The sequence below is a fragment of the Lutra lutra genome, chromosome 3 (genome assembly GCF_902655055.1).
Source record: "Lutra lutra chromosome 3, mLutLut1.2, whole genome shotgun sequence".
NCBI classification, from domain to species: domain Eukaryota; kingdom Metazoa; phylum Chordata; class Mammalia; order Carnivora; family Mustelidae; genus Lutra; species Lutra lutra.
The window spans coordinates 40,099,882-40,114,701 of NC_062280.1; the positions used below are offsets into that span (position 1 = coordinate 40,099,882).

Consider the following 14,820-nt stretch of genomic DNA (forward strand, 5'->3'; position numbering starts at 1 on the left):
GTTGGAGGAAGAAAGACACAGAGTCTCTGCCATCCATTCCATTCTTCAGAATCACCTTCTACTCCAGCCCCTACATGCACCTATCCTTTAGTGAGCCTTAGAGTTCCTGCATCTCAGTATATTCTTGTGTTTCAGTGTTTAGCATACGCTGCTCTACTATGCCTAGAACATGCGTCCCACTTTAGGATGCTCCTTAAAGTCACAGTGCTGTGTCAACCTCCTCTCTGACTGTGGTCCCTGATACACCCTGAGGCAAAGCTATCTGATCCCTCCTCAGTGTACCTATAGACTTGTTTACAGCAGCATGGAAGTACTCATCAGAATGTCAGTCAAATTTGCAAGTCAAGTTCCACGGGCACAATACTATTTATTCCCTTCTCAGTGCTCTGCACCTAACTGACGCTCAGATATGTGTGTTGAACCACAGTGGAGTACAGAGAGCAAGTCAGAAGGGTTGCTAGAACTCTCCCTCTCAGGCTGAGCAACCAGAAAGCAAAGCTCAATGAAGAGGTCCAGGAGCCAAACATGGAGAACTGCTCATTCAGGATTCAGAAAGCTGTGCCAAGGACAAACTTAAACCTGGAGCTCAGCAAAAACAAGCAGCAAAGCAAGCAACAAAAAAATCTCATTCTCCCTAAGGTAGAACAGCTAGTCAGTCAGCCAAACTGCAGGTAAAAACGCATTAGATTTAAAAGCCCATCCTACATTAAGTTGAATTCACGACTTGGCAGAGTATCTGTAAATTATATATGGGCATGCGGTTCATTACCTATAGTTTGAGGAATTCCAAGGTAAGTAGAATTTCCAGGCAAAGTGGCTGACTCAGTACATACTGATATATGCTAATGTCTACCATGGCAGACCAGGGTAATACAGGCAAAAGCTTCAGCACCAAGGGCACAGGCATGAAGAAAAACCTGTCTTCTCATTCCTCTGGGCTGAAAGCAGCTGTACAGACTAGCAAAAACAAAGGGAGTCTCTATTTGGTGGTATCCTATGCATTTTCATCATAAGAATGCCTTTTTTCTTTCCTTTTCTTTTTTTTTTTTTTTAAGGAATTCCTTCTTTGCTCTGCTTCCCTAGTTTTGGGGTTGTGGCCTTTTTTCTTCTTCTTGCTCTCTTTTAACACTCTGCCTTCATGATCTCTCCCCTCTCAAACTTGCTCCTCCTTGCTCACTTTCTGAACTCATTTCTGTTTCTTACTTCCCACTTCATTCTTCTTTTTTAAATTTGTATTAATTATTATTATTTTTTTAAAAGATTTATTTATTTATTTGTTAGAAAGAGAGAGAGGGAGCGAGCATGAGCACAGCAGACAGAGTGGTAGGCAGAGGCAGAAACAGGCTCCCCGCTGAGCAAGGAGCCCGATGTGGGACTCGATCCCAGGACGCTGGGATCATGACCTGAGCCGAAGGCAGCCGCTTAACCAACTGAGCCACCCAGGCGTCCCGTATTAATTTATTTTTAAAGTAATCTCCAACCCCAACATGGGACTTGAACTCACAACTCTGAGATCCAGAGTCGTGTGCTCTTACTGACTGCACCAGCCAGGTGTCCCAAAGTTTCATTAATTCTTAAATATCACTTCTTTCAAAGCCCTCCTTCTAGGCTTTTTCTGCACTAGCATTGGTTAGACAGAGCATCCTATATGTATCCTCACATTCGTGAGAACCAATCCTAATTGGTGATTTCCCCATGGTAGTTTTCCTATTTATGGGGGATGAGGTGAGAAAAATATAAATGGATCCCTGAGAAACCAGGTTTCAGTATTCTTGAAACATAATATGCAGCACTGTAATCAGTGGTGATATCCCTGTGAAATAATACTCTGCCCCTGGCAAAGGCACTGTGCTTGGAAAGCATACAATCAAAATTCAAACTGGCCTAGGAAACAGATGGAGGCAAGTAATTTAGCAATGAGAAGATCACTATTTGAAACACAACACACTCTTCTCACTAGCAAAGTCAAATGAAAGTAACCTTTCTTTCCCTCATAGGTCCATTTCTCTACTAATGTGTGCAGTTATGTGCCTGAGACTGGTCAGAAACAATCTAGAATAGACACAGCCATGGAGATAATACAAGGCGCTTCCCCAAGGGTGTGATCCCAAAAGGTTCAGCCACTATATGTTATTTGGAGGCATAAGGATATTGCTTGGAATCCTATCAAAAGCCACATTCAGAGACCTGTGAACTTTACCTAGTTTTAAAAACATGTTACAGTATTGACAGGGAAACCAACTTCTTCAAGTTAGAAGCCTCTTAAAAAAAAAGAAAAGGCATAGATAATTTGCTTTTCAAGTGGGACATATGTGTCATGTAGAGGGCTTCCTCTGCTATCACTTCAATAGTCACTACTTCCAGAATTGTGAAAAAAGGCTTCAGATGTCTAAGCTAGGGTAAAAAAGAATCACTAAGACTCTGGCTTTATCAATACCCTGAAACATGAAACCTACAAACTGGCAAAAGAGACAAGCAACCCTGAACTTTAAAACAAAGATAAATAATTGAAACCATGCTATAGTAGCACAATGCATTTGTAGAGCTATGGTGTTTGTTGTTGGTGTTTAAAGATTTTATTTATTTATTTGAGAGACAAAGAGCAAGTGAGCCAGTGCAGAAGGGGAGAGGTAGAAGCAGACTCCATGTTGAGCAGGTAAGCCAATGTGGGGCTTGATCTTAGAGCCCCGGGATCATGACCAGAGCCGAGGGCAGACGCCCAACCCAATGAGCCACACAGGTGCCCCTGTAGAGCTATGGTTTTCTAAAGAGAGTTGGCATAAAATATTCACTCAAATTTCAGAACATCTCTGTGAAGCAGACAAAGCAAGCATTCTCCTTGTTTTACAGATGTTAGCAACTTGCACAAAGTTAGGTAGCTTAAATAAGTGATTTCCGTTCTTTTTTTTTTAATTAAGTAATCTCTACACCCAACATGGGGCTCAAACTCATGACCCAAGATTAAGCATCGCACACTCCACTGACTGAGCCAGCCAGACACCCCAGTGATTTTCATTCTTTAATAAGACCTACCTCCTCAAGCTACTTCTTTGATCTCTGCATTCCTAGGTCACCAGATTCTAGAAAAAAGTAAAGTATTCTTTAAATTCTTAAAAAGTAAAGCGACTTAATTTCCTCATCTATTATCCATTTTCTAATCCCGGCAGATTATACCTAATTGTTTCCTTAAGTATCGGCTACTCTCAAAAAGATCACCAATGACCTATAAGGTATCATAGGACTCTTAGTAGTCTTAAATATTCAGTGAACGAATTCAATTTCCAGCAATTCCAAGGACTTGTTTTTGACTCTCATTCCTCCTCATTCTTGATCCCAAATCGCCCTTCAAAGCACTCTCTTCCTGCATGTTTCATGTCACTTTCCTCCTCTGTTACTCTCCAGATCTTGAAAATTAAGCTGCTCAACACCTACTCATCTCTCTTTATAAGATCCTATTCCAAGAACAATTCTAAAGCCTTCAACAACACCTCCAGGAGTAGTCAGCCTTCCTCTGAGATACTACAGCACTTTATGCTACTTAGGCACTTATTTTGTGACACTTGAAATATAGCCACAAGAAGAAAGGGGGTGGCCTAATCGTATGACATTTCTGTAGTCAGAACCTCTAGGTTCTGCCTTAATCTCAGGATACCTCATCAATCCTTAATTTCCCATTTATAAAGTGAGTAGAGTAATTATATAGAGTTGTTGCAATAATGTAATAGTATATCAAAGTAGTTTGAAAAATTGAAAAAGACTATAGGAATGTCAAATATTATTAGGTCACCCCCTTTCTTCTTATGGCTATATTTAAAGTGTTATTATATTAGAGTTATTTGTTTAGGTTTTCTAGATTTTATCTAAATTCAGACAGTAATTGCTCTCCAGGACTCTGATCAGTGGGTCCCACAATATGCTAAATAGAATACTTCAATACTGAGCATCTAAGAAAAGAGTTGTCTGAAAAACAAAATGGAAATGATGTCTTGTTTTAATTACATCAAATTACAAAAAATGTTTTGCCTATTTTAGGTGTAGCTCATATCTAAATAGAAATACTTGCTGAAAAGAATCCTCGTTAATTAAGAATGACTGTCACCAAATCAAAGGATTGTGGTGTTGGAAAATGATTTGAGTCCTGGAGATTAATCTCTCTAACACCTTATCTTGATGCACACAAAATTTCCCTCTGCAATCCTCCTGATGGACAGGAACATCATTTGCTGCTTAAAATACTTTCTGGAAAACGCCCCCCCCCTTCAGGTAATTGGGCTAAATAAACTTTGTCCCCTATAACATCTACCCTTCTCTGAGAGCCAAATAGAACACATTTAATTCTTTCTCTCTAGAACAGCTTTTTAAAACTTTAGAACACTCACATCCCTTGCTTAATTCTTCATCTTCAGGTCAAACCTTCCCATTCTCCACATGATTCCAGTGCCTCTCCTCCGGACCAGGTGGACTTAGCCATGACCTCTCATTATAGACCAAACAAGTTCCTCACATGTGGGACTTCTTTGCCAATCACGAGATTTTTAAGGATATTGGACTGTAAGAAAATATACTTGTTTTCCTCTCAGCTTCAAATTATCATCAGGTCAAAAGCAAAAAAGAATAGTACTCTTAACATCTTCACAATCTGAGTTTTAAGTATTCAGGCACTGGTTGGAAACTTTAGGTTACTAGTCACGATAGACTTTTTTTTTTTTTTTCAAAGATTTCATTTATTTATTTGACAGAGAGAGAGATCACAGGTAGGCAGCAGCAGGCAGAGAAAGAGGGGGAAGCAGGTTCCCTGCTGAGCAGAGAGCCCAATGCGGGGCTTGATCCCAGGACCTTGAGATCATGACCTGAGCTAAAGGGAGAGGCTTAACCCACTGAGCCACCCAGGTGCCCCGTCACAATGGCCTTTAAACTACCTTCCTATGATGCTAAAGCTCAGGAATAGGGATTGGTCCGTATGTTCAGAAGTCAAGTTTTCCTCTACCATGCAGATCTGAGGGTGCAGACTGCTTACAAGGGAGGCCTGTGAGCCAAAAGTGAGGTCAAGCTTAATAGGAACCCAGAGCTGCTAAACCTCAGCACCACTGCTAGCCCTTTATCAAATACAGTGACAATATAGCCAGAATTTTTCATGGGAGTCTCACCATGTTTTGTTGCATTTCTCCAGAAGTTACTATAATGTTTCACTATAAACCATATATAGAATCCTCAAAGAAATTTAGAAGATCTGAAGACTATCTAATTATATTTCTTTTTTCTTTTTTTTTTTTAAGATTTTATTTATTTATCAGAGAGAGAGAGAGAGGGAGAGAGAGCGAGCACAGGCAGACAGAATAGCAGGCAGAGGGAGAAGCAGGCTCCCTGCAGAGCAAGGAGCCCGATGTGGGACTCGATCCCAGGACACCGGGATCATGACCTGAGCTGAAGGCAGCTGCTTAACCAACTGAGGCCACCCAGGCGTCCCTATCTAATTATATTTCAAAATTCCTCCCCAAAATGTGAACGTAGGAATGCCCATTTAAAAATCCTAAATAACATGATCGATAGGGCATAACCTCACTTAATCCATTCAGGGTAACAATAACAACTTCTCATCCTGGAAAACACATTACCAATCATAATCTACATGAAGTTATGACTGGACAATCTGTGATAAACAGTGTTCATTGGCTTTATGAGTACTGTGTTTTGGTTGCTTCCCCAGAGCTTGAGTTGATAAAAACTGTATTTTAGAAAATCATAAACTCAAAAATCAAACTCATTTTTAACATTTGGCCAAGGCATATATTAGGGAATACTGACTTCAAGAAAAGTTCAACAGTCTACTATTTTTAATAAGGAAATCTAAATGAATAGAAGATTTAAAGCCAAATATTTTTGACTAGAAGTCAAGTCAAAGATCAAAATGCTATGAGAGGGGCGCCTGGGTGGCTCAGTGGGTTAAAGCCTCTGCCTTCGACTCAGGTCATGGTCTGGGGGTCCTGGGCTCAAGTCCCGCCTCCGGCTCTCTGCTCAGCAGGGAGCCTGCTTCCCTTCCTCTCTCTCTGCTTGCCTCTCTGCCTACTTGTGATCTCTGTCACATAAATAAATAAAATCTTAAAAATAAAAAAAAGATGCTATGGGAAAGAGGATGTGGGGGATCCAGGATCAAACTATGGAGAGGGAATGAAAGAAAACATGTGAAAGGTACTTTCAGAAACCTTCTGAGCCAAACTAGTTCCTTTTCTGCTAAGCTATCATAAATTGAAATGTAACTACTTCCCAGAAAACAAGCTAAACACTAGGCATACATCAATGTTTGCTAATTAAATCATTTCCTCAAACAGGCAAAACAGAAATATTCTATTTTCTTAGTAAGAGAATAACAGCATGAAGGCACTGGTTTATCTCAGAAAAAAAAAACTGGCTTTGCAGCAATATTACCACTGTTATTGTTATAATGTTAATAATTATTAATAAAACAAATAATAACATAGTTAACATTTATTACTTACTATGTGCCAGGTCTTATATTAATTATTTTATATGCAGTCTCATGTAATTCTAACAACACTCTGAGGAAATTATATGGATACTGAGGTTTACAGTTTGAATGCTCTGTCTAGGGTAACAATGCTGAAGGCAGTAAGTCTGAACCTAGAGTCCACACTCTTAACCACTGAACTCTTTAACTACTGTTCTGCTCTGCTGCAGTTACTCATAAACTTTCTCCATAAAAGCTACACACACACACACACACACACACACACACACACAGCAAGTGAAGTGTCCCTTTCCCCCCAAACAGTTGCCAATACTGAATATTATTGATTTTGATTTATTTATTTATAGTAGGCTCCATGCCCCTTGTGGGGCTGGAACCCAAAACCCAAAGATCAAGAATCGCATGCTCAGGCACCTGGGTAGCTCACTCATTAAGCGTCTGCCTTCAGCTCAGATCCTGATCCCAAGATCCTGGCGTCAAGGTTGGTATCCAGCTACCTGTTCAGTGGGGAGTCTGCTCCTCCTTCTCCCTTTGCCCCTCCCCCAGATTGTACACTCTCTCAAATAAATGAATAAAATCTTAAAAAAAAAAAAAAAAAAAGGAGGGGCACCTGGGTGGCTCAGTAGGTTAAAGCCTCTGCCTTCGGCTCAGGTCATGGTCTCGGGGTCCTAGGATCGAGCCCCGCATTGGGCTCTCTCTGCTCAGCGGGGAGCCTGCTTTCCCCCTCTCTCTGTCTGCTGCTCTACTTGTGATCTCTCCCTCTCTGTCAAAAAAACCCCAAACTTTAAAAAAAATTAAAAAAAATAAAAATAAAAGAGATGTATGCTCTACTGACTGAGCCAGCCAGGAGCCCCTATTGTCAACTTTTTAAATTTTTGTTAATGAATTGGGAAAAAAGAGACAGTCTGTTGATTTATTAAGGTTGAACATCTCTTAATATATTCATTGGCTACTTGTAGTTTTCTTCTGTAAACTCTTTGTTCATATTCTTTGTCCACTTTGAGTTAAACATTTATTTTATTTTTTAAAAAGACTTATTTGGGATAGAGTGAGAGCGAGAGAGCACAAACAGGGGGATGGGGCAGAGGGAGAAGCAAGCTCTTCAGTGAGCAGGGAGCCAGGTGTGGGGCTCAATCGCAGGACCCCGAAATCATGACCCGAGCTGAAGGGAGACGCTTAACTGACTAAGCCACCCAGCTCACCCATTTATTTTACTGATTTGTAGGCAGTTGTTTATTTACTTATTTATTTTTTAAAGATTTTATTTATTTATTTGACAGAGAGAGATCACAAGTAGAGAGGCAGGCAGAGAGAGAGAGAGAGAGAGAGAGAGAGGGAAGCAGGCTCCCTGCTGAGCAGAGAGCCCGATGCGGGACTCAATCCCAGGACCCTGAGATCATGACCTGAGCCGAAGGCAGCGGCTTAACCCACTGAGCCACCCAGGCGCCCCAGTTGTTTATTTTTTTAAATTTTAAAAGATTTTATTTATTTGCTTATTTTTGAGAGGGGGAGAGAGAGAGAAAGAGGGAGAGAGAGAAAGATAGAAGGAGAGGGAGAATCTTAAGCAGGCTCCATGCCCAGTGCAGAGCCTGATGTGGGGCTTCATCGCATGACCCTGAGCTCAAGACCTGAGCCAAAATCAAGAGTCAGATGCTTAACTGACTGAGCTCCTCAGATTATTATTAATTAAAGATTTTATTTTTAAGTGATCTCCACACTCAACGTGGGTCTCAAACTCACGACCTCAAGATCAAGAGCCACATGTTCCACCAACCGAACCAGTCAGGTGCCCCTGGTGGCAATAATTTATATTCTAGATATTATATTAACTTCTGGAGTACAAGTAAATGAGGCAATTAGCTAATCTTGAAAGGAAAAGTTAAATCACTACTTCATATCTTAGACCAAATGGTATAAGAGTAATAAAATTATATGGGCACCTGGGTGGCTCAGTGGGATAAGCCTCTGTCTTCAGTTCAGGTCATGATCTCAGGGTCCTGGGACTGAGCCTCACATGGGGCTCTCTGCTCAGCCGGGAGCCTGCTTCCCTCTCTCTCTTTGCCTGCCTCTCTGCCTACTTGTGATCTATCAAATAAATCTCAAAAATTAATATAATAAAATTATAAAAAGCATAATCTTTCTTATGGTAGGCTGTTAGTTTCTTTGATATTAATTTAATAAAGTTGTATACAGGTCAGGGCACAACTATCCTCATAGTTGAAAATTTGTGTCTAATTTTGACTCCTCCAAAACTTATCTACTAATAGCCTATTGTTGAGTATAAGCCTTACTGATAACATAAAGTCAATTACATGTATTTTGTATGTTATATGTATTATGTACCATATTCTTTTTTTTTTTTTTTAAAGATTTTATTTATTTATTTGACAGACAGAGATCACAAGTAGGCAGAGAGACAGGCAGAGAGAGGAGGGGAAGCACCCTCCCTGCCAAGCAGAGAGCCCGATGCGGGGCTCGATCCTAGGACCCCGAGACCATGACCTGAGCCAAAGGCAGAGGCTTTAACCGACTGAGCCACCCAGGTGCCCCCCATATTATTTTATTAAAAATAGATTTTATTTATTTCTTTGACAGAGAGAGACACAGCGAGAGAGGGAATACATGCAGGGGGAGTGGGAGAGGAAGAAGCAGGCTTCCTGAGGAGCAGGGAGCCTGATGTGGGGCTCGATGTGGGGCTCGATCCAGGACCCTGAGATCATGACCTGAGTCGAAGGCAGACGCCTAATGACTGAGCCACCCAGGCACCCCAAAGTAAGTTAGAGGAAAAAATGTTCTTAAGAAATCATAAGGCATGGGGCGCCTGGGTGGCTCAGTGGGTTAAGCCGCTGCCTTCGGCTCGGGTCGTGATCTCAGGGTCCTGGGATCGAGCCCCGCATCGGGCTCTCTGCTCAGCAGGGAGCCTGCTTCCTTCTCTCTCTCTGCCTGCTTGTGATCTCTCTGTCAATAAATAAATAAAATCTTTAAAAAAAAAAAAAAGAAATCATAAGGCAGAGAAAACACATTTACAATACTATATACCATAGTTATTTAAAAATTCTTGTGTAAGTGGACCTGCACAGTTTAAATCAGTGTTGTTCAAGGGCCAACTGTATTTATGTGAGGAAAAGCAGTTTGAAGAGGCAGAACAGTGCATTATACAGGGTACACTGGAAAACTTGTGTAAAAGGACTATGACAAATTTATGTCATGGAAAGCAATTAAAGGGATGCGTGGGTGGCTCAGTCAGTTAAGCATCTGCCTTCAGCTCAGGTCATGATCCCTGGGTCCTGGAATCAAGCCCCGAATTGAGCTCCCAGCTTAGCAGGGTGCCTACTTCTCCCTCCCCCTCTGCTACTCCCCCTGGCTTATACTCTCTCTCTCTCTCTCTGACAAATAAGTGAATAAAATCTTTAGGAAAAAAAAAGAAAGCAATTAAAAGTAAAAATCTTTGCAAGTTATGAACATGATAAATTAATTATTAAGAGAAAAAAAAGTTACAAAATAATGCTTATGATTCAATCTTATAAAGCAAATATACTACATAGCCACATTGGAAGGTTATATTAAAATATCATAAAGGTCATTTCTGGGGGCTGAGGTTGGTAATGGAAAAATTAAGTACCACTTTAAAACAGCACAAGAAGTTAGATTTCTCCCACATATATTTGTGTAAAAAATTCCAGGTGGATTAAGAGCTAAACATTAAAAAAGAGATGAGAACATAGAATATTTAATCTTGAGATAAGAAAAGTTTTGTTTTATTTCTTTAGTCATAACAATTAATTTAATCTGTATTGCAAACTTATAAAGTAGATACTATGATTTTTATCTGTCTGAATATTAAAAAAATGGATGGGAAGAGACAGTGGAGTGACTTGCCCAAGGTCAGGAAGGTCTTCTCCCATCCAAGTACTAACCAGGCCCGACCCTGCTTAGCTTCCGAGATCAGACGAGATCGGGCGCGTTCAGGGTGGTATGGCCGTAGACAGGAAGGTCTTCTTATGACACAAAATGCAAGGGTGCCTGAGTGGCTCAGTCGGTTAAGCATCCAACTCTTGATTTCAGTTCAGGTCATGATCTCAGAATGGAGAGATCAAGCCCTGAGTTGGGCTCCACATCAGGGGGAGTCTGCCTGAGATTCTCTCCTTCTTCCTCCCCGACTTTTCTTGATTGTGCCTGTGTGAGGGGGTGTGATGCATGGCCCACATGCACTCTCTCTCACTCACTCAAGTAAATAAATCTTTAAGACACAAAATGCAGGGGCGCCTGGGTGGCTCAGTGGGTTAAAGCCTCTGCCTTCGGCTCAGGTCATGATCTCAGGGTCCTGAGATCGAGCCCCGCGTCGGGCTCTCTGCTCGGCGGGGAGCCTGCTTCCCTCTCTCTCTCTCTCTCTCTGCCTGCTTCTCTGCCTACTTGTGATCTGTCTGTCAAATAAATAAATAAAATCTTAAAAAAAAAAAAAAAGACACAAAATGCAGGGGTGCCTGGATGGCTCAGTTGGTTAAGCGTCTGCCTTTGGCTCAGGTCCTGATCCCAGGGTCCTGGGATTGAATCCGGCATTAGGCTCCCTACTCAGTGAGGAGCCTGCTTCTCCCTCTCCTTCCAGCTTGGGCTCTCTGTCACTATCTCTGTCTCTCTCTCTCTCAAACAAATTAAAAAAAAAAAAAGGACATAAAATGCAGATGTCACATGTAAAATATTGATGAATTTAAAATGATAATTTAAAACTTGTTCAACAGGAGCACACGGGTGGCTCAGTCAGACAAGCATCTGCCGCCTTTAGGGTCCTGGGAGCAAGCCCCCAGTTGGGCTGCCTGTTCAGTGGGGAGTCCACTTCTCCCTCTCCCTCTGGCCTCCCCCAACACCATGCTCTCTCTCAAATAAACTCTTTGAAAATAAATAAATAAATAAATAAAATTTGTTCAATAAAAAAGGAGATGAGCAATACATTGATGAAAAATATTTGCAACATACAGAACAGGCAAATGATATTAAAATAAAGAACACCTACAAACCAGTAAGTAAAAAATTCAATAGTAAAATGGGCAAAAACAAAATCAATAGGCAATTCATGGGAAAGAAAGATTTTGCAACTTCTCTAATAATAATAAGAACTACTATAGGAATGCCTGAGTGGACTCAGTCAGTTAAGCGTCTGTCCTTGGCTCAGGTCATGATCTCAGGGTCCTGGGATTGAGTGCCACATCTGTCACATCAGGCTCCTTGATCAGCGGGGAGCCTGCTTCTTCCTCTGCCTGCCTCTCTCCCTGCTCAAGCACTCTCTCTCTCTCTCTCTCTGACAAATAAGTAAAATCTTAAAAAAAAAAAAAAAAAAAGAGCTACTACATAATGTTTACTAGGCATCAGGTGCTTTTCTAAATGCTTCAGCTATCAACTCATTCGATCTTCACAACAGATGAGGAAATTGAGGTAGAGGTTAAAGAAGTTGCTCAGGGACACACAACCAAGAGTACAAGGCTGGGATTCCAACACAGACAGTACAGCTCTATAGTCCAGAATTGCTTTTAACCACTATGCTCCATTACCTATTCAGGAATCTAGGTATCCAGGGAAATACAAATTAAAACAAGGTATTACTTGTCTAAATTGTCAAAAATATAAAAGATAGACATAGTTAATGTAGAAATGAGCACTGTCATTGTTGGTAAGAGACTGTAACGGAGCTTTTTTTTTTGGCAGAAAAAACTCTTAACAGAAACAGATACAGTGGAAGTTCAGAAAAACAATTTACCCAATAATAAAGGGGGACAATAGGTAGTTTGTTTTACTAAAACATTGTTTTTGTCCTGAAGGTAATGGGCAAATTCTAGAACTCTTTTCCCTTTCTCTCTCAATCCTCAGATGTCAATAAAGTCTACCAGAGGATGAGTATCTTCTTGCTACCATGTTAACTTTTTTATGTGGCTTCTTCTGTTGAGATTTATTCAGCTCAGGTCAAACCTTCTCTGAAAGCCTGTTTCTTAACACACTAAAGTCATCATTGAACTGGTTAATTCACCTGCCCTTTATGGGGCTGATGCAGGTTCTGCTTTCTACTCTTTTCCACATCTGTCCCTTGGCCTTTTTTCAACAGCTTCACCAGACTGAGCCCAGACTGAGGTAAGAAGTTAAACTTTCCCCTTCTGCTTTGTCTGAAAGCCATGAAAAAGATTCTTGTTCTCAGCAATGTGTTTACTCCAATCGCACAAAAATGCTGCTTCTGAAATCTCTCAATTCTCCAGTCTCCGGTTTTACTGTCTACAGCACACATGTTAAGTAACAATATAAATTACTTAAGTGAAAAATAAAATTTGTGTCATAGCTTTTCTAACACTTCAGCCATCCCTATTTACTTATAGGTGCCATTATGAAGAGAAATACCAAAAGGTACATGGAGCTATAAAAGAGGCTGTTACTAAACTTCACTACGTTAAAGTACTGAAAAAGTTTATCAGGAATGGCATTACGCCTAGGTGATAACGCCAATCGGTTCTTTTTCCGAAAGAAGCGTAGCAGGTCAGCTTCCATTTGAAGCTTTTCATTTGCAAATCCAAAGCATCCTGTAACTTTTTTGCACTTTGTGTTCTAAAATTTACTACCAACTTGGTCTCTGACGGTGACAAAGCAATTAAAATTTGCAGGGGTGAAAGGGGCATTGTAAAAACACAGGCAGCTCAGAGAAAAGTGCCTCACTCAATCTCCTTTTAGGGGAGCAGAACTAAAGTGATGACTACAATTTCACCGAGAGAAGAATTTGAGAATGTTCCATATTGTAAGCACATCATGTACAAAGAGAAAAAGGTCAGCAGGAAAATCTGAAATTGGAATGTCCAGGATTACATTTTTTTCATCCGCATCCTATGGTTACAGATCGACCCTCCATTAAAACACGAGGTTTCCTCATTACTTTAAGGAGCGAAGGTTGCACAAGCGGCACAACAGGCCCGAGGCAATGATTTCTCTATCCTGCTAAATCCTACCGTCTCCCCGACGTAATCAAGTAATTGCTGGACAGCTCCACCTTGTCTACGCGTTAACCACACAAACGCGAAGGAGCAGATACCTTTGCCAGGAGTCCCAGTGCAACACCAAAACACTTCAAGGCACCTCACGCACGGGTTTAGGGTCCTCACTTCGCTGGACAGAAAAGCGAAAAGCTGAGAAAGAAGCAGCCACCATCCAATGCCTCAAAAGGCCAAGACAGAGTTAAGATAAGGTCGATCCCAGGCTTCTCTTTGCCCACCTTCCTCGGCTCCAGCCCTGGAAGGAGCCACAAGTGAGGCAGAGTTGTGGAAACAAGGCGGGGGTCGGGTGGGATAGGGGAACCCGGGAGAGTTTAGCTCAAGTATTTGCATTTGTCCCACACAAGGTCACTCGCTCCGAGTCACATTTTCCTGCTCCCCCGGGGGCTTCCCGCCAAACGGGCTGCGGGGCTCCGAGGCCAGCTCTCCGCGCCCCCTCAGTCCTTCCCTGCGGGACGCAGCCCCTTCCCGGCCTCTGGGTGGGGGCCGAGGCTCGGACCCAAGCCGGCCTCCCCGAATCCCGTTTCCGACGCCGGGCGCTTCTCCCAACCCAATTGCGTCCGGGGTCCTCCGCCTCCAGTCCCCGGGGCACCAGAAAACGTCCCCTTCCTCCCTCAGGACGCCCCCTGCCTCGCCTCCAGTGCCTGGTCCCGCCGGGGGCCCCGGACGCCGTTCCCTCTGTCCCTCCCGCCGCGCTCCCGTCCGGTGCCCACCTGGCGCGGCTCCCGCCCCCGGCCCGTCTCCTCAGCGAGAGGCCACCTCCCAAAGTCCTCCCGGCCCCGCCCCGCTCCCGGGCGGATACAGTTTGAAGCCCCTCAGGATCTCCCTGGCCCGCTCGTCCTTGGCTGACATGTTGCGGCGGCCGCCGCCCGCGGCTCTCTCACGCTGGCCCGGCGGAGCCTCGCAGACGGTGCCCAGGAACGGAGGACTGAGCCGCAGCCCGGCCTGGAGACCTCGGGCGAGCAGAGGCAGCGGCCAGACCCGGACCGGCCTCTCCCTCCCCTTAGCTCCCGCTCCTGATCCCTTCTCCTTCCCCCTAGCCTCGGAGCGCCCGCCCCTAAGCCAATGAAAAGCTCACCTCGCCGATTGGCACTCTAAGCAGCCAATAGAAATACTCAGCGGCTTCGCCGGGGGACGACGAGCGTAAGTGGGAAGGGCCCTCCCCGGGAAGTCCCGTAGGACAAATTTTTCTTTAGGTCTTGTTGCCTAGAGTTTGCCCCAGCGGAGGGTTGGCTTCAAATCTGCAGAGGCTCGAGGGGCCCGCTCCCGCCGCAGGGCACACTAAAGCTCTGAGGTGACTAAGCGTTGCAC

General features: G+C 43.0%; 1 protein-coding gene across 1 annotated transcript in view; it reads right to left on the minus strand.

Moving 5' to 3' along the window:
- PDE6D (phosphodiesterase 6D) overlaps window positions 1-14,569 on the minus strand; it is a 51,472-nt gene extending 36,903 nt beyond the window's left edge. The window contains exon 1 of the mRNA XM_047721342.1: window positions 14,312-14,569. Coding sequence (XP_047577298.1) covers window positions 14,312-14,361 — 50 coding nt within the window. The 5' untranslated portion in view covers window positions 14,362-14,569. The remainder of the gene's footprint in view (window positions 1-14,311) is intronic.
- Between the last annotated feature and the right edge of the window lie 251 nt (window positions 14,570-14,820).